Below are 23156 nucleotides of genomic sequence, written 5' to 3'. Positions count from 1 at the left end.
CCTTTTTTTATTTTTGAAAAATGTTATCTGATGCTTACAAGAGAAAACCACAAAATGTAAACCTAAAAATCAAAAATCTAGATAAGCTGGTTCACTTTTAGATGTCCTTACATGCCTTCTAATAAACAGTGAATCATGTGTTAAGTTTCCTTTAAACCAGTCCATATACTAATAATGAACAAGGGGAATTTGAAATACAAAACACAATTCCATTTACATAAGGACCAAAAATAAAAAGAAAACACTGGGGTATAAATGTCAATATAGTATGTGTTAAGATCAACGTTGAGAGTTACTTATAATTGCCAATCTTGGAAGTAAGCAAGATGGGCCATTACAGATGAATAAACATCCTGGTACACATCCACGCAATAGAAAAAAATTCTTTTAAGTGGATACTGGTGAGGGGATTGGTACTGGGCTATTATGTCTGAGCTCAATTATGAGTAACTTTGTAAATCAGGGAACCTCAACAACAGCAACAAAAGAGCTATCAGGCTGCTCGCTGTAAGAGCTGCAGGTCATGCTTTGCATGCCAGAGCACCAGACTCAATGCCCCTACACTGCTGGGTGTGGTAAAAGCAAAACAAAAGACCCCCACAACCACAAATTCACAAGCTATCATGGCAGAAAAAGATATAGTCTTTAGATATAGTCAAAAGTCTTACACACACAGCTATGGAAGTCAGTCAGTTTGAAAAGGCTATATACTATATGATCCCAATTCTATCATTTTGGGAAAAGCAAAGAGAATAAAAAGATCAGTGGCTGTAAGGTATATAGAAGAGAGGACTGAATAAGAGATTTACTAAGGTGGAAAGCCATTCTATGATACTGCAATGGTGGACCTACAGTATACAATCAAAATACAACAGCGAACCTACTATAAACGAAAGTACAATTCATGATATTAAAGGAAAATAATTAATGTAAATAATAAAATACTGAGCATCCACACTCATAATGGGCAAATTATCTGCAGAGCTGACTTGACTGCAAAGGTCATAGTAGGGGGGAAAGCAGACCAAGAGTCAGTGAACCTGAAGCAAGGAGAGCCTCTTCAACAAAGCTTTGAAAAAGGGTGTCACATGCAACTAAACCCCACCAAAACCCAACCCCATCCAAAACTGGGAAGAGGAGATGAACAGGTATTTCCTCAAAGAGCACATTAAGAAGGCTAATGGACACATTAAAAAAAAGTGGTCATCATCATCATCAGGGAAATGCAAATCAAAACAACGATGAGCTATTATATCATATCAGTGAAAATGGTCTATAAAAAAAAAAAGGCTGGAAACCATGTGGTAAATTCCCATTCACTGCTGGTTCACCCTGGAAAACTGACGACCCAGAGAACAGTCATATGACCCTGTGATACCATCTCCTGGGGCATACCCCAAGAACAGGAACACAAAAAGACAGGTGTTCCTACATTCATTGTAGCACCATTTACAATAGCCAAGATCTGGAAACAATCCAACTGCCCAACAACAAATGAGTGGATAGAGAAATTGTTATATATATATATATATACCAAATATATATACCAATGGAATACTATTCAGCTATGAGAAAACATGAAATGCCGCAGTTTGCTGCAACTTGGATGGAATTGCCACGTGTCATGCTAAGTGAAACAAGTAATAAAGTAAAAGGCAAATATGATATGATCTTGCTCATATGTGGAGTATCAAGCAACAAAGAAAGGAATTAGACAACTGCAATGGAAACAAATCTTGAGACATGATCAACAGAACTGAGAACTGATGGAGGAGGGGCCATCAGTAAAATGATGGTAGGATCTTGAAACACAGTGCAGAGATTGGTATAGTATTCTGCAACTATAAAATAATGTCTTCGTTACTGCTTTAAATTATGCTACTTCAATTCAAAACAAATATTTAAAAACATTAGTTTTGAATAACAACAGAAGAAATGTGCATACCAGATTGAAAAACATCCAACTCGTAAAAACTGGGCTTTTGGTAGGCTTTTTATTACAAATCAAAACAAGTTTTTATCTTTGGTATTATATTTAGGCTTTAATCAAAAGTAAAGTCCAAATAAATTACTGCATGCAGCATACAAATCTTTCATGTTAAATGCACTTTTTTTGCACTTAAAGTGTCTGCACTTAAAAAAAAAATCTGCCAGATCACTAAAATGTTTTGTCATTTATCTAGTACAAATATAAGTAACACCAGTATATTTTAAAAGAGTAAAAAGGAAAAATATATAGCTAAAAGAAATGTGGCAAAATTTTGATAACTGAGTCATAGATTTTTTTAAGTTTGAAAATTTTAGTAAAAATTTAAATCACTGGAGCTCATCTTTTAACTCAAACCATAAGCCAACTCAAATGAGTTTATTCAAAATTTTATTTTCACTGTTGCTCAAACTGTATACTTTCACATATGGTACTTTACTAGGATAAATCTCTGTACAAAATCTCTTCACAGAATCAAATATGGGGTACAAATAAACATCACTTACTGAATATCTCTCTCCCCTTGAGTATTCTTTATTCTCTTTCACTTTCATCTATTTGAAATTAAGTTAATACCATCTAATACTACACATGGCTAGTGTAAGTATGAAAAAATGAGTAAGAAAAGAATCTTTAAAACACAGTTAAGAAGTAAACAGAAGAATGCATTTTACCTTTACATCATTATTTCCTACAGCAATTCCAATTTCTGCAAGGTCTTTTAGTAAAGACGCCATCATCTCAGTTGCTCGTTTTTTTTGGTGGTTGGTCATTTCCTTAAGTTTCTGAAGCTCAGCATCTATACTTGCTAAAGTTGCCTAACAACCAAAAACAAAATGGAGAATTAAACTCATTTAAAGATAAATTCAAACATTCACAGACATTTCAAGTTTTCATCTAGTACTTACACAGGACTGTATTTTCTTGAATTATCTACTGAGTTCTGGGCTAGCTTCCAGATCAAATTTGGGATCTTGTCAGGTTATTAAACAACATACCCACTTAGTACTCCACTGAGAGCAAATAATTTGCAACATTTCACTGATTTTTGAGTTAGTAATGTTAGAAATTAAAACCCTCAAAACAAACATACAATTTTCATATATTTCCACAATATGGCTTATCTTTAGGAACTAAAACAAAGCAAATTAATATTAGAATGGAAATGAACTTTTGAAAATAATCTACTTTCTATATACTTATGGAAAAATATCCACCGAAAATTATTACTATAATAGATGCAAGCAATTATCTGAAGTTAGTGATGAAATTGTATTACTGAGTTTAATTACTATAAATTTTAAGCAACAGCTGATTACCAACAACAAACTCACCACAATTCTGAAAAACCTAACTCAATCAGACTACTTTCAAGGGCTGGAGCAATATTACAGCAGGCAGGGCATGTGCCTTGCACATGGCCAACCCAATTCAATCCCCAGCACCTAAGATGATTCCCCAAACCTGTCAAGATTGATCACAGAGCCAGGAGTAAGCCCTGAACACCACCGGGTGTGGCAGAAAAAAACAAAATTAAAGAAAAAACAAGCAAAAATTCCCTCTTAATTATATGGTAAAACACATGCCTTGCATATGAGATCTACGATCTGATGCTCCAACACCATGAGATATATTTTATTTATAAATAGTAATCAAGTCATAAATCAGATGTTGCCATTTCTGAATGCAATTACTGGCTTTTAAACATTTTAAAAATTAAGAAATTCTATTTTGGGGAGGAGGGGAGCCAGGTCATACAGGTGGTGCTCACAGGATATTCCTGACTGTGCTTTGAAGTGACTCCTAGAGGTGCTGGACAACCACATGTGGTGCTTAGAGTTCAAACAAAGGATGCTAGACAAGTGCTTAACCTCTTAGTAATGCTTCAGTCAAGGTATCATTTTAGCTGCTTATTTCTTCTGGTCATTTCCTTAATCTGGAGTGAGTTGCGTATGTTCACTCAATTTAATCTATAATACAGTTATCACTTAAGTGCATAATATAGCATGACATAGATGGTCACCCATTTTCTTTTATAACTTACAAAGTAACTTCAAGCCTATAAAAATATATGGACCATAAAGAGACTTCTAAATCTTATTACCTAAACTGACATACTAATAAAGAAAAAACTATATCCTACCGATTTCTGATTTAATTCATCACTAAGCAATTCATATTCCTTGGTTTTGTCTTCTACTTCCTGAGATTTCTGATCGTAATTGACAGCAAGTTCCTCTAAAGCTTGTAAAACTTCTTTTACTTCTTCTTTAGAGGCATCGTTTTCTGCCTGAAGGCGATTCAGCTCAGCTTGCATATTATCTTGGTCCCGCCTGGTGGACGCCAGAAGCTACACACAAAAATAAAACACATTTTAATCAAAAGTATACAGTTGTACTGTGAGGGACAAGAAGGAAATCAACAACTTTGGTTGTGAAGAACCTAAGAGAAAACAAGTATAAAAGCAATACAAGATGGAGGAAAGAAAGTCTATAGGAGGAACCAGACAAGAGATTAGTAATTGATAGTTTAGGCAAAGGGAGGGTATTTTTGTAGGGCAGGAGTTGAAAAACATTTTTCCTGCCACTAGTCATCTGAATATTTATAACATACATGGGCAAGCTATGAGAATCATACATGTCAGCTCCAACATGAACAGAGAATAGACCACAAGACTTTGCAGGCCTTGTATGTTAGCAGGCTGGATGGTCTACAACCCTGCCAAAAGGTATTCATGAAGAAGGTGACTAGCTAGGATAGGAAGATTTTAGTCACGCAAATTAACAGAAAAAGAAATGGCATCTCAGTTCATAACTGACACACACAGAAAGAAAGGCCTGATATTTAGAAGATTTGCTCTAAAGTTTAGACTGGGCATTAAAGCACATTTCAGAGTATGAATGTGCAAACTCTATTCAATTTCCAGCACCCCAGCCTGCTGCCAGGGATGATCCCAAAACAAACAAACAAAAAAAATAAAGTCAAAAATTTTCTTCGGGGGGGGGGGGGGGGCTGGAGCGATAGCACAGCGGGTAGGGCATTTGCCTTGCACGCAGCCAAAATGGCCGACCCTGGTTCGATTCCCAGCATCCCATATGGTTCCCCGAGCACTGCCAGGAGTAATTTCTGAGTGCATGAGCCAGGAGTAACCCCTGAGCATTGCTGGGTGTGACCCAAAAGCAAAAAAAAAAAAAAAAAAAAAAAAAAAGGCAAAAATAAAATTTCTTTGGGCAACAACAAATGGGACCTCAGGGAAATTTGCATCATAAAATTCAACAAGGGAAACCAAGAGACAAGTAAGAAGGAGACCACAACTACCAGTGACAAACACCTGGAAATGTGTGCAAGTATTAATAATGGGGTGAAATGATAATGTAATCAGAAACAGGGGCAAGAGATGCTAAATGCAAAGAACAACAGAATCATGCAGTTGTGAGTTGTGGTCCTCTGGGAAATAATGCTACAGTTGATGTTAGTATAAAAAGTCTGAGGAGTCTGAAAGATGGCTCAGTGGCTTACAGCATCTGACAGAAAAAAAGAAAAGCAAGGGGTCAGGAGTTCTAATCCTGATGCCGCAACATGCACTGAGGTAATCCCGACAGCCCTGTTAGGAAAGCACAGAAAAGAGTTCATCCAGTGACTAAGCAGGAACCACGTGAGAGAAAACAGAAAGATGCGACCACGATTAATTTTACCAATGGTAGATCTAATTCTCATTGATGTTTTAAATCTTTACCTCCATAAACTTTAAATGAAGGAATGCTGGGGCTGAGAGATAGTACAGAAGGTAGGGTGCTTGGAAACTTTAAAAACTATCTCCCTGCTGTGCCAGGTGAAATAAAATGAGGGTAAATCAGGTGACAAACTAGAGAACAGACACAGAAGACAAAAATAAAGATGGCAAACATAAACAGTAAGTTAAATGTATACACAGTGGAGGAATTAAAAAATTATTTGTTATTTACATTCCCATAATAGAATCAAAGCAGAATACAAATCAGTATTCTGTAAAAGTATTTTCAGATTTATATCTAAGTCAGTAAAAATGAAACATAGTTTTATACTCCTTCCTTCATTTCTGTATGTGAATACTTTACACACAGAAGGGACACCTAATGTTATTCTAGTCCAGTATAGTAAGTTTTCTTCATTATTCAGCAAAAAATATTTCAGGATGGAAGAGACAAAATAGCACTATACTTCAAGCTAGAAAGCATAAAGTTTATTCTTTAACAATCACCTATTAGCTTAAAAATGTAATAGGTCAATGTATTTACTAAAGAATACATACCAAGGAAAAGTTATCTTTTCCCTTCAGTCAGATTAAAAATGAAATCGAAGAATCTTAAGAGGAAATTCATGTGGCTTCAAACCGTAAGATAAACTGATTTTATATGGTATCTACATAAAAGCATGCATATATCAAAAATACTCTTGTAGGACATTTTTAAGACTATTTAGAGCTCTGTCAAATTTGTTTAAATGATAACAACAATTAAGCTCTTCTAGAAGCAATGAGAGACAATTAACTTACCTCTTCCTGATCCAACATTTGTGTCTTCAGTTTCTCTACCAACTGACTCTGTTGATTAATTTCTTCATCCTAAAATTTTAAAGTAATAAATTAACAAAGTAGCTCCAAATTCAGTACAGCTTATTTCAATCTCTTAAGAAGCTGAGGTCAAGCCAAGAAGAGAGCTCAGAGGGTAGGTGTGAATGCTATTAGGAAACCCAGTCCGAGCCTTGCCATACCACATGGTCTCCATGGAGTAGGCCTCCAAAACAGAAAAATAAAATACAATCAGATGTTGAAAAATGAAACTTTCAGTTCTCAGTAATTATTTATAATCAATTTCTATTACAGTATTAAAAATTTTTGTTTGCACGTTAAGTACTACATAAAAGGCTTGTTTTTAAGAGCTACTCATTAAGGGTTAGAGTGATGGTACAGCAGGTAAGTTCTTGTTTTGTACATGGTCAACCTGGGTTTGATCCCAGGTACCCCATACAGTCTCCCGAGCACCAATCAGGAGTGATTCCTGAGTGCAGAGCCAGAAGTAACACCTGAGCATTGCTGAATGTGAACCCAAACCCAAAAAACCAAGAGAGGGAGAGAGGGAGGGATGGAAAGGAGGAGGGGGAGAAGAGAGAGAGAGAGAGAGAGAGAGAGAGAGAGAGAGAGAGAGAGAGAGAGATTAAGCTGTTCTTTAAATGCTAAAAAATAATTCACAAGTTTACAATTTGCCCCGACATGAATGGAGTAAGAGGATATGCAGAGTGACCTCTGTCAGAAGGACTGACAGACACAGAATCATCTCTCTCAGATGTGGAACTTAAAGACACACAGCAAGGCAGCTACATAACAACAAAGGGCTAAAAGCGACACAATGGGATAACTGATTCACACAACCAAGTCTGTGAGTGAGGGTTTAAAGGAAGGGGCACTGAGTCAATGAGGGAAGGTGGATACATAGGTGATGGGTGTGGTGTTGGAATTACATACAGGTGTGAAACCATCAATAATATCTGTGAACCATAGATCTCAATAAAAGAATTTAAAAAAATTAACATGTTGAGGGCTATTACTGAATATATCTATGCAGCCACTTTAAACCTATGAACTGCTTAAAATACATAACAAGTACCACCTAAAGGCCAAACATGACACAGCGGTGGAGCACATGCCCTGCATACAAAGGCCCTAGATTTGATGCACAGCACTACAAAAACATAAGTATTTTAAATACTTAGCAGTGAAACAAGAAAAAAAGCCAGAACTTTCTTAGAGTCTACTATTCTGTTTTCCCTTCCTCTAATTATTTTTCACACTACTGAATGGTACAATCAAACCAAGTTACTATTTTTACTCTAATCTCTTATGTAAGTGCTCTCCCCAGTTTATATTGTGGGGGGGAGAAGGGAGAGGAGAGAGACCATGTGGTGCCAGGAATCAGAATCAAGACTCCCTCGGGCAAAGCATGTGCTCTTAGCCCTCAAGCTATTTCATGTCCCCATTACTTTTCAGAAAAGCCCTCAGATTCCAGATTCTAAGCCTGTCCAATGATCTAATGTCAAATCTCCTTTGAAAGCTTTTAAAGGGCAGCAGCTGGGGAGCTAGAACAGAGGTGTGTATGATGCAAGGGTGAACCCATGGGTTCTCTGCAGTTCTGAGCATGGCAGGTGCAGTTTAGGTGGTCCAGCTTAGACAAACAGGCCCAGGCTGTGTGGTCAAGGATTACTAGGTGTGGCTGCTGGGTCTAGTATCTAAAGCACTTTTTGGAGGTCCCTCTACCAAATAAAATAATTAAGATGAGAAATAGATATTCCTCATAGTTTCTACACAGAAACTGAAATCATGTTTTTATTTTGTGGTGCTCAAGGATTACTCCTGGCAGTAGTGAAGTGATGTAAGGGGCTGAACTAGGGTCAGTCACATGCTAGGTAAATGCCTCAAAATCATTTTACTAACATTCTGGACCCCAATATTTTACACAATTAATAGAGCATTTTTCAAAAGTTCAACATATTTCAAGGATGAGTACATAGGCGGTAAGAACTATAACATTCAAATTAGAAAATAAAAACACCCACGTTAATAATACTCTAACAACATAAATAATACTTACTTTGTCATCAAGTTGTTTGTACAATTTAGCGATTTCTTCTTCACACTTTCTTCTTTCAGCATCAGTAAAGTTCCCAGTGACTCCAATTGGAGCTGCTGGTTTATCACTAATAATAGAAATTTCCTTATCTGATGCAAAAGCTTCCAAGTTTGCTTTCTCTTTGTCAAACTGTTCATCAATAGGCACTGTCTCTCCTAAAATAAGACAAGAGATTATTAAAAATCTACATCTGTGTCATTAATTTTTATTTTATCCAATTATATCAGAACTTATTATCTGCTTAGCCCCTGAGATTTTTTTTTTTGCTTTTTGGGTCATACCCGGGTATGCACAGGGGATACTCCTGGCTCTTCACTCAGGAATTACTCTTGGCTCAGGAATTACTCGGTGCTCGGGGGACCATATGGGATGCTGGGAATCGAACCCGTGCTGGCTGCATGCAAGGCAAAGGCCCTACCCGCTGTGCTATCGCTCCAGCCCCTAGCCCCTAGCCCCTGAGATTTGAAAAATTGACATTACTTTGATTCTACCCCCAAAATCCAGTTGCCTAATCTTGTGTCTTTTATTTTTATTTAAATCAAGGGACCCTGCCATCTATGGCACAGTGCCTTTCAAAAGCTTCCAGTTGGCATTTTATCTGTTATTTGAGATAAAAAATCAGAGCTTAATGTAACATTTTTATTTCCCCTCCTGGTTTGAGGAAACACCTGGCAGTGCTCAGGGTTTACTCCTGATTCTATGCTCCGAGTTTATACCTGGCAAGTTGTGGGGAGACCACATAGGATGCTGGGGATCGAACCTGGGACAGCTGCATGTAAAGCAAACGCCCAACCTGCTGCACTAACATTCTCGCCCTAAAATATTTTTTCTTATTTACTGTGCAAATCGGGGCTGGAGCGATAGCACCATGGGTAAGACGTTTGCCTTGCACGCAGCCAACCCGGGTTCAATTCTTCCGTCCCTCTCGGAGAGCCTGGCAAGCTACCAAGAATACTCCGCCTGCACAGCATAGCCTGGCAAGCTCCCCGTGGCGTATTTGATATGCCAAACACAGTAACAACAAGTCTCACAATGGAGACGTTACAGGTGCCCGCTCGAGCAAATCAAATGAATAATGGAAAGACAGTGCAACAGAGCTATTGTGCGCGTCATCCCTGGCAGTGGTTGAGGCCCAGAGTCAGTCCTGTAAATAGGTAGGGGACAATATGGAAATGAGTACTGAACTCAGGGTAGGGCCACTACTTGAACCACATCACTGGCCCTAAAATGTTTAATGATCCCTAATTCTTGAAAAGTGAACACGACATGCTATTATTTTCACTTATATTCTTAACAGAATTTTAAATTCATAGAATAGCCCTAAATCTTTATTAAATTCAAAATGACAAAGTCTTAAGTTATTACCATTACGCCATCGGTTGAGCTCATTTTCAAGCCACTGTATGGTATTCCGCAGTGTCTTATTCTTCTCTTTTTCTCTTTCATACTTCTTTTTCCATTGTTCTGCAGTTAACTCTACGTTGACACAAACTGTGTTCTTGATTGTTTTGGCTCTATGAGAATTGGAGGAGAAATTAAAAGGAAATGAATTTCTTTTTAATATTATAGCTATAGCTCTGTGTATATGTGGACAACTGACTAAGTAACTTCCCTGAACTATTCTTGTCCAGTTCTTTGGCTAATACTAGGATTTAAACTTAGTACATTACAAGGACGAAAGAAATAGTTTAATAGGTTGAGAGTGTGCTTCGCATGAGGGAGACTGAGTTTTGTTCTCTGGAGTGCTGATGGGAGTGAGCCTTGAGCACCAAGTTGGGAGTACTACTAGGTACGACCCCAAACCAAAATCAAAGCTAAAACCAAAAATTTGTGTCTATTCACAGCCCAACTAAACTTGGGTTAATCCACTTCTGTGAATAGCTTTTGAAAAAGAATCCGGAAGGACTGAATTCTAATGGGAGGTAAGGCTAGTATGAATTCACATATGGCTCCCTAGGACCATGAGGGGGTCACTGCTGAGCACAGAGAAAGAAACAGCCCCTGAACACTGCTGGGTGAGGTCACCAAACCAAAAGCTACTAATACTACTAATAAACATTTTAAAGAAATTTAAAAAATACAAAAAAGTAGGGTCTATATATTCTCATTTCATCTACAAGGCTGAATATAAAAAATATCACTGAAGGTCAAAAGAAAAGTCATCATTGATTTTTCTAGGCTTACCATCTTATGCATTTCAATCTGTCACACTTAACAAGCTTAACAGAGATGACATTTCTCAGGCTTACTTATTATCTATCTGACATTTATCTAGATTTAACGAAGAAAGGACAACAACTTGATTTTGTTTACAACCAACCTTTGGCCAAAAAGCAGTGTAGATTTTGTTTCGGATTCATTGTATGATGATGGAGAGCAGCAAATTACAATAGTAGTTCTACAGTTCCCACCTAGTGAATCTTGAAGGATTCTTGTCATTTTGCTATCTCTATATGGGACATATGTCTACAAAAAAACCAAAACAACAGAACATCAATGGAGTTCTACATAATAAAGTATCATATGACTAAATCACAAAAGACATTGCTATTATTTTTTTTTGCTTTTTGGGTCACACCCAGCGATGCTCAGGGGTTACTCCTGGCTCATGCACTCAGGAATTGCTCCTGGTGGTGCTCGGGGGACCATATGGGATGCTGGGAATCGAACCTGTGTTGGCCATGTTGGCTGCATGCAAGGCAAACGCCCTACCCGCTGTATTATTGCTCCAGCCCCAGACATTGCTATTATTTTAACTGGGAATTAGAACATAAATAGTAATACCATGAAACAAATTCCTAAAAGACAATACATACATAGTGATTCAGTTTGTTTACTTATACATCCAAGCACACACATACACACTTGTGAATGAACACATATAGGACTACACTGTCCTCCTGTTGTTCATCGATTTGCTCGAGCAGGCCCAGTAACGTCTCCATTGTGAGACTCGTTGTTACTGTGTTTGGCATATCGAATACTTGCCAGGCTTTGCTGTGAGGGCGAGATACTCTCGGTAGCTTGCCGAGCTCTCCGAGAAGGGCGGAGGAATCGTGGAGGCATCAAACCCCGCTTGGCGCCAGCTGGCCGCGCACAAGGCTAATACCCTACTGCTGTGCTATCGCTCCAGCCCAAGAACACATATACCACACACTAATTAGCTTTCCATAAGGTGACAATAGAGAATAGAAGTCTGAATACTCACACTACCCTCAGCCAAAGCAGAAATAACATTCCCAAGAGCAGAGAGCGACTTGTTGATATTCTTGGCTTCATCCAGCACTGCACCCTCTGCTCCAGTTTTACTAACCTATAATTTAAAAAAGTAACACAAAATGACAAGCTTAAAATAATATCCTTTGAATTTAAAGAAAAGTTCAGGTTATCAATAAGCAACAATAAGGTACCATCATTTTGTATTAATGTCTGTGAAATTAATTAAGCAACTAACTGCGTGACAAAGAATGAAGACTAAGGAGAAACCAAATTTAATTTTAACATTTTTATTTGGGTACTGTGACTTATAATATAATCACTATCTTAACACAGCCTCAACAAATGGAGATTATGTGTCAATTGACCAATGTCTCAACTGCACTTCCCGCAACTTAGCTGACCCTCAAGGACTGCTGATGTAAAAAGATTCTCTAGTACAATTTTGCTCTTTAAAGTAACCCCTTCCTTGAGGGTACAGGGTGGGGGTGGTGGAAGGGATGCTGGGACCTTTGGTGGTGGAAATTGGGCACTGGTAGAAGGATGGGTGCTTGATCATTGTATGACTGAAACACAAGCACCAAAGTTTGTAAGCCTGTAACTGTACCTTATGGTGATTCACTAATAAATAAATAAATAAATAAATAAATAAAGTAACCCCTTCCCTCCTGTTTTATATAGCACAATCTGCAGTGCTCAAAAGCACTCCCAGCTCATTGCTTACTTTTGAAGGTGCTCAGATGACCATGAGCCACTGGAAATCGAACCCAGGGACATACACGGAAGGCAGTGCTCTACAACTAAGCCATGTCCTGACACTAAAACACCTAATTTTCAAGTAAATTCGTAATTCACTAATTTGTTTACTATATTATAAAGAGGAATATATTAAAATTTGCTAAAGCATAATGCTGATGAAGTTAACAACTGTTAGGAAACAGTAAACAAACCAATCAAATTGGCTCTGAAAGATGTATTTAAGACTTGAAGAGTAAGGGGGTATGGTGACGCCAGCAGGTCAATCTGTATCTGTGAGGCGAGCATCCGCAGCCTGATGGCGCCTTCAGACTTCCAGATACCCCAAAATTGTTGCTGTGCCTTTGGCGAGACCCCCAAAACTTGGGGCAAAGTTTTACCAAGAAAGTAAACAGCCAAAAGTTAGGTATGTGGGAGACACACCCACAAACCACCTCCGGCTCAACTATGTAATTGGAGGCATGGCCTCTCTGGTTCCTGATTGAACTGCTTAATGGCCATGATCCCAGAGACTCAGAAACAAATCTCAAAACCCAGCGGCTTTTGGCAGAAATGCATCCGTTCCCTGCAGTAGGTTACCAGTGCTGGACCAACCCAGGTGGGAATAGGCTTTGTGCCCTGGCCTATTTCCCCTAGCGGCCCAGTGGCTGCCATCCTCCAGAGGCCACTAGACAGTCAGGCTTAGACCCGCCATGATGAGAAACGCAGGGCCTCACGGGATGGGGGTGGAGCCGGTCCTTTCCTCCCGGGTCATGGCCCACGAACGGCCTCTCTGGCTCCTTATTAAGCTGCTTAACGGCCATGATCCAAGAGTCTCAGAAACAAATCTCAAAACCCAGTGGCTTTTGGCAGAAATGCGTCTGGACCCCGCAGTAGGTTACTGTCGCTGGGCCACCCCAGGGGGGAAAGGGTGTTGTCCCTCCACCTGCTCCCTGTAGGCGGCTCAGTGGCCACCATCCTTCAGAGGCCACTGAACAGTCAAGTTTGGGCCCTCAGTGACGAGACACATAGGGCCTCATGGGATGGGGGTGGAGCCGGCTTTTTCCTCCCTTTCCCAAGTTGCTGCCCTTTCCCAGTAGCTGCCCATGAATGGCCTTTCTGGCTCCTGATCAAGCTGCTTAATGGAAATGGTCTCAGAGACTCAGGAGCAAAACTTGGAACCCAGCAGGTTTTGGTAGAAATCCTTCCAGATTTAAGTGTTAAAATTTCAGAATTTCAAAATCACGCGGCCACTACTACAGCCACGCGACATCGTATGTTATTCGTAACCAGCAACAGAAAACAAATTGTCTACTGTTGCCTTTTCAGCAGATCTGAGTATTGGGGTAAAATCTCAAATAATAATGGTGGGTCTGGTGTCAAGATATTGAATGTGATCAAAGTAGAGAGAGAGAGTAATGTAGAAATCATCTGCCCCATAGGTAGGGGGAGAGTATGGGATGGGGATATACTGGGGTTGTTGGGGGTGGAGAATGGGCACTGGTGAAGGTACGGGTGTTTCATTTTACGACCAAGACTTAGACCCGAAAGCTTTGTAACTGCTCTCACGGTGATTCAATAAATAAAATTATAAAAAATGAAATGTTTTCACAGGTATGAGACCATTTCCAATAAGGGTAATAAAGCAAGTATAAAAATTAGAAAAGAATACCTTTTTAAAAAGTTACAATATTCTGAACAAGTATTCAATTAAAAACAAAAACCCAAGTGATCAGACAGTGCAGCAGGTAAGGGGCTCACCCTGCATGTGGGTGGCCCATGTTTGATCGCCATCATCACCAGGAATGATCCCTGAGTGCAAAAGTAGGAGAAAACCCTGAACACAGTTGGGTGTGGCTCAAAAATCAAAACAAAATTTTAAAAATAAAATAAAAACACATCTACATAAAAGGAAAGACTGGTCTAAATGACAGCTATGGTGGATTTATTCAGTTTATATAATAATAAGTATTGCCATCAATGCTTTTAACTCTAAAAACCAAACCCAGCTTGGGAGGTTTTCAAGACGCAACAATGAATACATAAACTCAAATTTAAACTACAATTAAAATGCAAAGCTATCGATAGGAAAATAAAGGTTTTACCTTTTCACTACCAGCTAAATCAACGAGATAAAGTTTTCCACTCAGCTTTTGTTCCGTTTGTGTGTTCTCTTGTTTAACATTGATGAGAAATATACTGTGACTCCTAGAACTGTGCTCATTCATATCTATGAGGAAATCACATAAATGTTAAGGCTGTATGGATTTTCCTTTAATAATTTCTAAAGCAAATTTTTACATAAGAAAAATTACACAATTGAATAAACCTGACAAAAAATATTTTAAGGCTGCTTTGTATCTGAATGACTACTTACTTGTAACTGCTACATGTCTGTTGGACTTCCCTTCATCAATGGTATCCATAACTTCATCTGGACTACATACAAAACGCTCTGTACAGCCCTGCAAAAAAAAAAAATGCAAAGTATGTCTGACGCCTTACAAACTTTTATTACAAGGTTTTTATGAAGTCATTTTTTAAGTACCTTTACGTATGGAACTCGATTTTTATCTTCATGAACTGAAAGGTTGGTCTTTGAAACTGAAAAAGAAAATTAAGTTGTATCAATATTCTCTTAAATTCTAACAGACAGTGAAATAGCTAAATCAGTTATTTCATTTCCTGAGCAGTCTAAAGATAGGCAAATGTTTTTTTAAAAATAGGAAAATATCATCATTAAAGCATGACCCTGCTGAATTAATATTTAAATAGAAATTCACAAACAATTTAGAATTTTAGGTTCAGTCCAACTCATCCACCCACACATTGGAAATAAGCCATTATGGTCAAACAGTTTCCCCCAAGGACCTGGTACCTAGCTGACAGAAAATCAGAATTCATGTTGTCTAGCTCAATTTGATGCTCTAATTAAAGAACCCATAAATAATGTGCTTTAAAAAAGTTATTCTTTGTATCAAAGGCATCAACCTAATCTAATTTAAAGAATTTTAAAATGCCAGTTTCTTATAGTTTAAGTGAATTTTATATTGATTACTAGCAGTGGCCCCACATCAACTACTAAAATAATAATGTATTATTTTTATTTATGTTTTTCGGGGCACATCCACCAGTGCTTAAGGCTTACTTTTTGCTTTGTGCTTAGGGTTCACTCCTGGCAGGGCTGCAGATCATATAGGACGCTGTTGATTAAACCTAACGTGGCTGTTTGCAGGGCAAGCAGCCTACCACCATACTAATATTCTGGATCTCTGTAATGTACTGTTTTTTTTAAAGAACAAAGAATTTAACTTACCATCTAGTAGGTCCCTTATTTTATCCAAATAAATTTCAAAATATGAAACCTAAAACAGAAAAAGATATCAACAAATAAAAACTATAAAAACACTTACTGACTCACTAAATGTTGAGTGAATTCTGAATGCCAGGTACCAGACTACGGGTACAGAGTTATCAACAACTCAGCCACATTTCATATTCTATTGTTAAATTATTTAACAACAACAACAAAAAATTTTCACTGTAACATTTAAAATGAGTTAGACTAGTTAAGAGTGGTGGGAACTTTTGAATTCTATAGAAAATCAATATCCTTCATTTTATGGAGAAGGAGGCTAAGGAACGTAGCACAGGGATGTAGCTCAGTAGACAGAGAACAATTTCCCATGTATGAGATCCTGAGCTGGATGCTAGGCACATTCCCTCACCCCAGCTGTGTCTCCCTAAGAGAGACTGAGCTAACTTACTTAATACCATCTGAAGATATATAAAGAATCTAAATTTTGTGATTCTGAAGATCTTAAAATCATACTTAACCACTGACCTTTTAAAGACTAAAAAAAAAAAAAAAGCAAAGCATCTATTATTTGGGGGACAGACAGCAAAGAAAAACTTCCTTAAGGTTTTTACCTTAATATGAAATTCCAAATTTTCATCCATGGAGTAAATGTAGTTAAAAATATCTTGCACTATTCTTGGAATAATTCCCATGCCCTCTGGATCATGAAGTTTACCCTAAATAGGAAACAAAACTAGTCTTAAACAATAAAGTATGAATTAAATCAGAACTTCGCATCTACAATTACGGTAACATAGAAAAAAGAAAATATTATTATCATTTTTTAGTGAAAATGCCTCTATAATAACTGAAATTACTACGTATTTCCTAAAATATGTAAAAATTCAGTATTACATATTTGGGTAGTTATAGAGAAATATCATACATGTCAACCTCATATAGCTAGCTTGCTAATTTTAGTTTCGTAATCATTGGATTTACTTTCTCTTTTTAGGGACGGGGGTTGTAGTTCAGTGGTAGAGCTCTTACCTTACATGTAATCCTGGGTTTGACCCCAGGTACCACAAAAACAAAAAACTAATGAAACAACAAAAAACATTTTCTAAAATATGTTGTTTTATTTCTACATAAATCTCCAATATTCCTTCTACTTAGGATGAATTCATTCAAGTGCAAAGAATATCCATGTTCTTTATAAAAATAAGCAGTAACATAACACTAAAATAAGCACCTATTTACTTGAAATGGGATAATATACTTTTATATCATGAATTAGCTTATTAGTTTGAAAAAAAAAAATCAAGCATGCTAATATAGATTTTTTTTAAAAAGGGAAATGCTCCTTAAATCCACTGCTAGTAGTAGCAATAGATCACAGGTCTTTTTCTAGAAGCCAAGCAAGAAAGGACCCAGTCAATGACTGGTAGTAACCACTGATAACTGTGGGGAGGGAATAAGGAGAGGAAGGGGGGGAAAAATAACCCCTCCTAAACTAAACTGGAAACACTTAAAAATTTTCCTATTTTTGTCAGGCGAAATTCACATTGAATTCTAAAATGCTATGATTTTGTGGTTAAGCTAACCAATACAACAAAGTGAGATATGATTTCAAATATAATTTCACTACTCCAACTCCAGAACTGAACAGATTCCAACAATGATGCTATCTGATTTTTTGCATAATAGAGAGTAATACAATGTAATTATGGCAAAATAATTTCACATTAATAAAGGAATATACTATCTGCTACTGCAAACTACATCCAAATACAGATGACAAAATGTTACCTCCATTGTGTGTGTCTTCCCTGAGGATGTTTGCCCATAAGCAAATATTGTTCCGTTGTATCCCTCAAGTACATCTAGAAGAAATAAGAGATTTTTATGTTTCAATGAATTCTTTTTCTTAGGCAAAATTTACAAGAATGTTAGTAAACACCTAAAAAATTCATGTTCGCCCCACTCCTTATTCATGCATAACCAACTGCATAATAAAATATTTGTGGTATGATTCACATTTTCTTTACACTAATATGAAAGATTTGATAGAAGTCAAAGATTAATACATGAAAATTTTAAAATTTTACATGATTATATTATATTCTAAGAATATATTTTATATTTCTTTGATTCCTAAGCAATTATTTTCACCCATCTTAGATTTAAGTAACAAAATTTAAATTCTGTTGCTTCTAATCATATCAGTATATATCACAAATATCACATTGTTTCAAAACTGTGACATAAAAGAAAAAATTCTATTAATTTTATACTACTGATTGGTGGTTAACTGGAGGCAAAACCTTCCTTATACAGAGTATAACAAGTCCATTCCCAATAGGAAAAAAAAAATTTTAGCCCTTAAAGTACCCCCAAGATCTAAGATCTACCATTTAACATGTTATTAGATTTGCTATTAACATTCCTTTAAAAGGTTGAAGGAGCAAACAAGAAGGTAATGTTTTGAATTCCAATTTTTAGGGACTATTTGTTCTTTGAAACTATATTCTATTTCAGAGTAAGCCCCTGTATAGAGAAGCATCTTTAAGAAATATGGGGCTAGAGCAATAGCACAGCGGGTAGGGCGTTTGCCTCGCACAAGGCTGACCCAGGTTCGATTCCCAGCATCCCATATGGTTCCCCCAAGCACTGCCAGGAGTGATTCCTGAGTGCAGAGCCAGGAGTCACCCTTGAGCATCGCTGGGAGTGACCCAAAAAGAAAAAAAAAAAAGGCAAGGAAATAATAGAAAGAAAAGTCAATTATTGTTTTTTAAATTTATTTATTTTAAATATATGTAAGTGATCCCATCACTGGGCGCTGTAGCACCACACTGTCCTCCCACTGTTCATCAATTTGCTCGAGCGGGCACCAGTAACGTCTCCATTGTGAGACTTGTTACTGTTTTCGGCATATCGAATACACCATGGGGAGCTTGCCAGAGAGGGGCGGAGGAATAGAACCGGGGTCGGCCCGGGTCAGCTGCGTGCAAGGCAAGCGCCCTACCTGCGCTGTGCTATCGCTCCAGCCCATCACTGGGCACAACCACAAAAATTATTAATAAGAAAAAAGACAAAATTCTTACTTTCCTGGGAAGATATTTTGGGATTATGGGAGTGGGATTAGTGCAAGGGATGGAATCCAGATCTGAACACAAATAATTCATATGCTTTACCACTGAGCAGCAAATACCACCTTTCCCTGGGAAGATGTTTAAGAAATCTCAAATAAAGAAATAACTGGAATGTGTCACCATAAATTTATAGCATCCAATAGCTTGATGTGGATGCTGTTGGTTTAACTGACTTACATATGAATGTCGCCTTCTCATAGACACAGTATGCTTTTAATTTTAAGGGCAGCAAAATAATTTCAAGTCATTTGGCTTAAGATTTTTGCTTGTTTTGGGCTCACACCCAGCAGTGCTCAGGGGCTTCTCCCAGTTCACTGCTTGGGGGAACAGTACAGGTACCAAGAATAGGGATAGAGTCTAGGAGTTTCACACTCAAGGAATGTACTTGAGCACTTTGAACTAGTTCTCAGTCGCTGGCTTAAGATTTTTTGTTTTGTTTTGTTTTGTGTCATACCCGGTGATGCACAGGGGTTATTCCTGGCTCTGTACTCAGGAATTACTACTCCTAGTGGTGCTTGGGGGACCATTTGGAATGCTGAGAATTGAACCCGGGCCGATTTGCAAACGCCCTACCCACTGTGTCATCGCTCCAGTCCGCAGCTTAAGATTTTTTATTCAAATCACTAAACTAAGGATAAATTCTGCTTCCACTTTTTTGGCCAGATCTATACAACGTCCATTCATGATATGAGTCAACATTTAGCAACTAAAAAGACACTTTAAAATTTGTAGATGAGTAAGTCATTGCCCCCAAATCACATTAATAGTATATGTCTATATGAAAGTACAGAACACTGTTATCTAAAACTGTATTTAATGAGCTTTGTTACAGTAAGTGCATGTAACACATGTATGTGGAACTTCACAGCGGTAGGGCGTTTGCCTTGCACGCAGCCAACATGGCCTACCCGAGTTCGATTCCTCCACCCCTCTCGGAGAGCCCGGCAAGCTACTGAGAGTATCTCGCCCACGGCAGAGGCTGGCAAGCTCCCCGTGATGTATTCGATATGCCAAACACAGTAACAATAAAGTCTCCAATGGAGACGTTACTGGGCCCACTCGAGCAAATCGATGATCAACGGGAGGGCCTTTACTTTACTTTACTTTTTTTCTGTGGTTTAGTAACATTAGGAAACACTCGGGATGCATACATAGTACAGTGAGTAAGGCCTTGCCTATACATAGAAACCTGGGTTTGATCCCTAGTACCAATTATGGTCCAATTATGCTATGCACCACCATAAGTGATTCCTGAGCACAAAGTCGTAAGTAAACCCTGAGCATTAGTGAGGTGGGTATATTTCAAAAGCAAAAAAACTTAAATATTTACTTAGAGCCCACTGTGATTTAGGTTCTGCTCTGGGAGCAGAAGACGTTAGTTGCTGATTAGGTGATTTCTAGACAGAACATATGTCTTAAAGTAGTAAGAACTGAGGGGATGTGTGTGGGGGGAGAGGCAGTTATTTTGCTGGGCAGATGGGGGCTACTCGCAGTTCTGTGTTAAGAGGTCACTACCTGAGGTCAGAGTGATAGTACAGTGGGTAGGCGCTATCCCTGTATGCGGTTGACTCGGGTTCAATCCCCAGCATCAGCAGGAGTAATTCCTGAATGCAGAGCCAGGAGTAATACCCTAAACATCACGGGTGTATCCCCCACACCATCCCCCCAAAAAGAGGTCACTCCCTGTGGTGCTTAGGGACCATGTAGCTTTGGTAATTGACCCTGACCTTCCTATAGCATAGCGTGTGATCAGATGGTTGAGCTATGTAGCCAGCTCTCACCTGGTTCTTTTGCTATTTCAGCAACGTCTTGACCCATTCTTCCGCCAATAATGCTGTTTTTATTGGTAAAAGTGGCAAACAACAACTTCTTACAGCTAATTTCATAGTCACACCATACTCAAACCACAATGCTTGCTATTCTCCAAACCCACAATGTGGGGATGCATTAGCCTAACTGAGGCACCTCTCTCCTCGCTTCCTACTTTTTGTGCATTCTTAAGATTAGCTCAAACTCTACTTCTGCCCTCAACCTAATACCACAACTCCCTGTCCCCAAATAACTGGTCAAGAGTTCTAGCCTATAATGTTCTTTTTTGTGTGTTTTTTGAGGCACAATGGGTGATAATCAGGGGTTACTCCTCATTCTGTGCCCAGGAATTACAACCAGCAGTACTTGGAGGGCCATTTGGATGCTGGGGGTCAACTCATGTTGGCCTTATACAAAGCAAAAGCTCTAACCACTGTACTATCATTCTAGTTCCTTTTAAATGTTTTTGTTTGTTCGTTTTGTTATGGGAGAGGGGTAGAGGTGGGGGAGCTTTAGGGACACATCCAGTGGTGCTCAGGGCTTAACTCCTAGCTCTGCTCAGAGGATGATTTAGGGCGCTAGGGTTAGCCACATGTAAGAGAACACTTCAACCACTGTACTACGGTCCAATATATTCGTGTAGATCTGTATTCAGTTATAATAGTTCATGCTTGCTGAATGATTGTAAATATCACTAATACTAAACTGTTTTAAAAATAGGGGACTTCTCAGCCATCAGGCCTGGAGCTGGTGGAATTTAGAAGTGGGGGTGGGCATTAGGGACTGGGCATCAAATTTGGAGCCTATGATCCTTTGAAGTATTTCCCTGACACGGTCACGGTCCTCCCATTGTTCATTGATTTGCTCGAGTGGGCCCAGTAACATCTCCATCGTGAGACTTGTTGTTACTGTGTTTGGCATATCGAGTACGTCAAGGGTAGCTTGCCAGGCTCTGCCGTGCGAGCTCTCGGTAGCTTGTCGGGCTCTCCGAGAGGGCCGGAGGAATCGAACTCGAGTCGGCCATGTTGGCTGAGCGCAAGGCAAACGCCCTACCGCTCTATCGCTCCCGCGCACATCAGGTATTTTTTTTTTCTTCTGCTTTTTGGGTCACACCCGGAGATGCACAGAGTTTACTCCTGGCTCTGCACTCAAGAATCAACCCTGGCGGTGCTCAGAGGACCATATGGGATGCTGGGAATCGAACCTGGGTTGGCCGTGTGCAAGGCAAATGCCCTACCCGCTGTGCTATTGCTCCAGTCCCCACATCAGGTATTTTTAAGTCCCCCCCCACCCCAATTCTCTCATGACAACCAGTGATAAACAACAGAGGAGAAATGTTACTTCTTCCATAATTTATAAACAAGAAAATTAGTCCAAGTCAGATAAGAGCACACTGCCTTCTAATCTTTCTGAATGTCAGCTTGTCAGCAAGTATCTAACTAAGGGAAGTCTGTGAGATTCAGGTCACAAGAGAAAATGGCTGTTAACTCTGAGAGTATACAATGTGCCCACCTCTAATATTTTCATCTATTAATGAATTTTCAGAAAATCCTATGGAAGGTGGAACCTTCCTCTTCCTCTCTACCTCTTTTTCCTTTATAGAAGAAACCAAGGCGTAGAAAAATTATATAACTTGCCCCTAGTTCCAGAGATGGAGCTGACATGCCAACCCTAAAAATGTTAGCTCCAAAGAGATGCTTTTAACCCTATATTATATTGCCAAGGAGCACAGAACTGAATCTATGGCAGGTTGTATAAGGGAAATTAAAGGTGGATATAATGGCAGCCAGTACAGGTCAGGAAACTGTGATAGGAAATTAGTTTTTCTATAATGGCCTAATATGATACCTGGCATGGTACAAGCACTGAATACATGCCAATTACTTCATCAGGAAAAACAAATCAGGAGCAGATATCACTCAAGATTCAGAACTCAAAAGAGAAACACAGATAGGCAACTGTTGTTTAATATAAAAAGAAAACTGGGATCAGAGAGACAGTACAGGAGATAAAATGCTTGCCTTGCATGTGGCTGTGGGTATGACCGTAGTTCAAATCTCTGGCAATACATAGGTAGGAACTGGCCCCCAGTACAATAGGATGTGCCCCCACCAAGAAAAAGTCTAATGAATCCCTAAAAAGGCAAAATTTTTATATATAAACCCATATAGAATGCTCATGCTTACAGAATGCAACCCCAGTGGATTTGAGGGGTCCAGAAAGTACAGTTGCTCTTCAATTCAAATCTTAGAAGAAAATACCAATTTGGATCATCATTTTGCTGATTCTTGCTT

The 23156-nt window shown here is 38.6% G+C and overlaps 1 protein-coding gene across 1 annotated transcript in view; it reads right to left on the bottom strand.

Moving 5' to 3' along the window:
• The window catches only part of KIF5B (kinesin family member 5B), a 50444-nt gene that overhangs the window by 14799 nt on the left and 12489 nt on the right, over positions 1–23156 (bottom strand). The window contains exons 3-15 of the mRNA XM_056131064.1: positions 17711–17784; positions 16534–16638; positions 15920–15968; positions 15152–15207; positions 14981–15068; positions 14709–14833; positions 11861–11965; positions 10973–11118; positions 10018–10166; positions 8614–8807; positions 6522–6590; positions 4131–4337; positions 2662–2805 (exon numbers count right to left, since the gene is read on the bottom strand). Of these exons, the coding sequence (XP_055987039.1) occupies positions 2662–2805; positions 4131–4337; positions 6522–6590; positions 8614–8807; positions 10018–10166; positions 10973–11118; positions 11861–11965; positions 14709–14833; positions 14981–15068; positions 15152–15207; positions 15920–15968; positions 16534–16638; positions 17711–17784 (1511 nt within the window). The remainder of the gene's footprint in view (positions 1–2661; positions 2806–4130; positions 4338–6521; positions 6591–8613; positions 8808–10017; positions 10167–10972; positions 11119–11860; positions 11966–14708; positions 14834–14980; positions 15069–15151; positions 15208–15919; positions 15969–16533; positions 16639–17710; positions 17785–23156) is intronic.

The sequence above is a fragment of the Sorex fumeus genome, unplaced genomic scaffold, assembly GCF_029834395.1.
Source record: "Sorex fumeus unplaced genomic scaffold, SorFum_2.1 ptg000007l, whole genome shotgun sequence".
Taxonomy (NCBI): Eukaryota; Metazoa; Chordata; class Mammalia; order Eulipotyphla; family Soricidae; genus Sorex; species Sorex fumeus.
The sequence above is the reverse complement of the archived record's forward strand: the minus strand, read 5'-3'. Positions and strand labels throughout refer to the sequence as shown.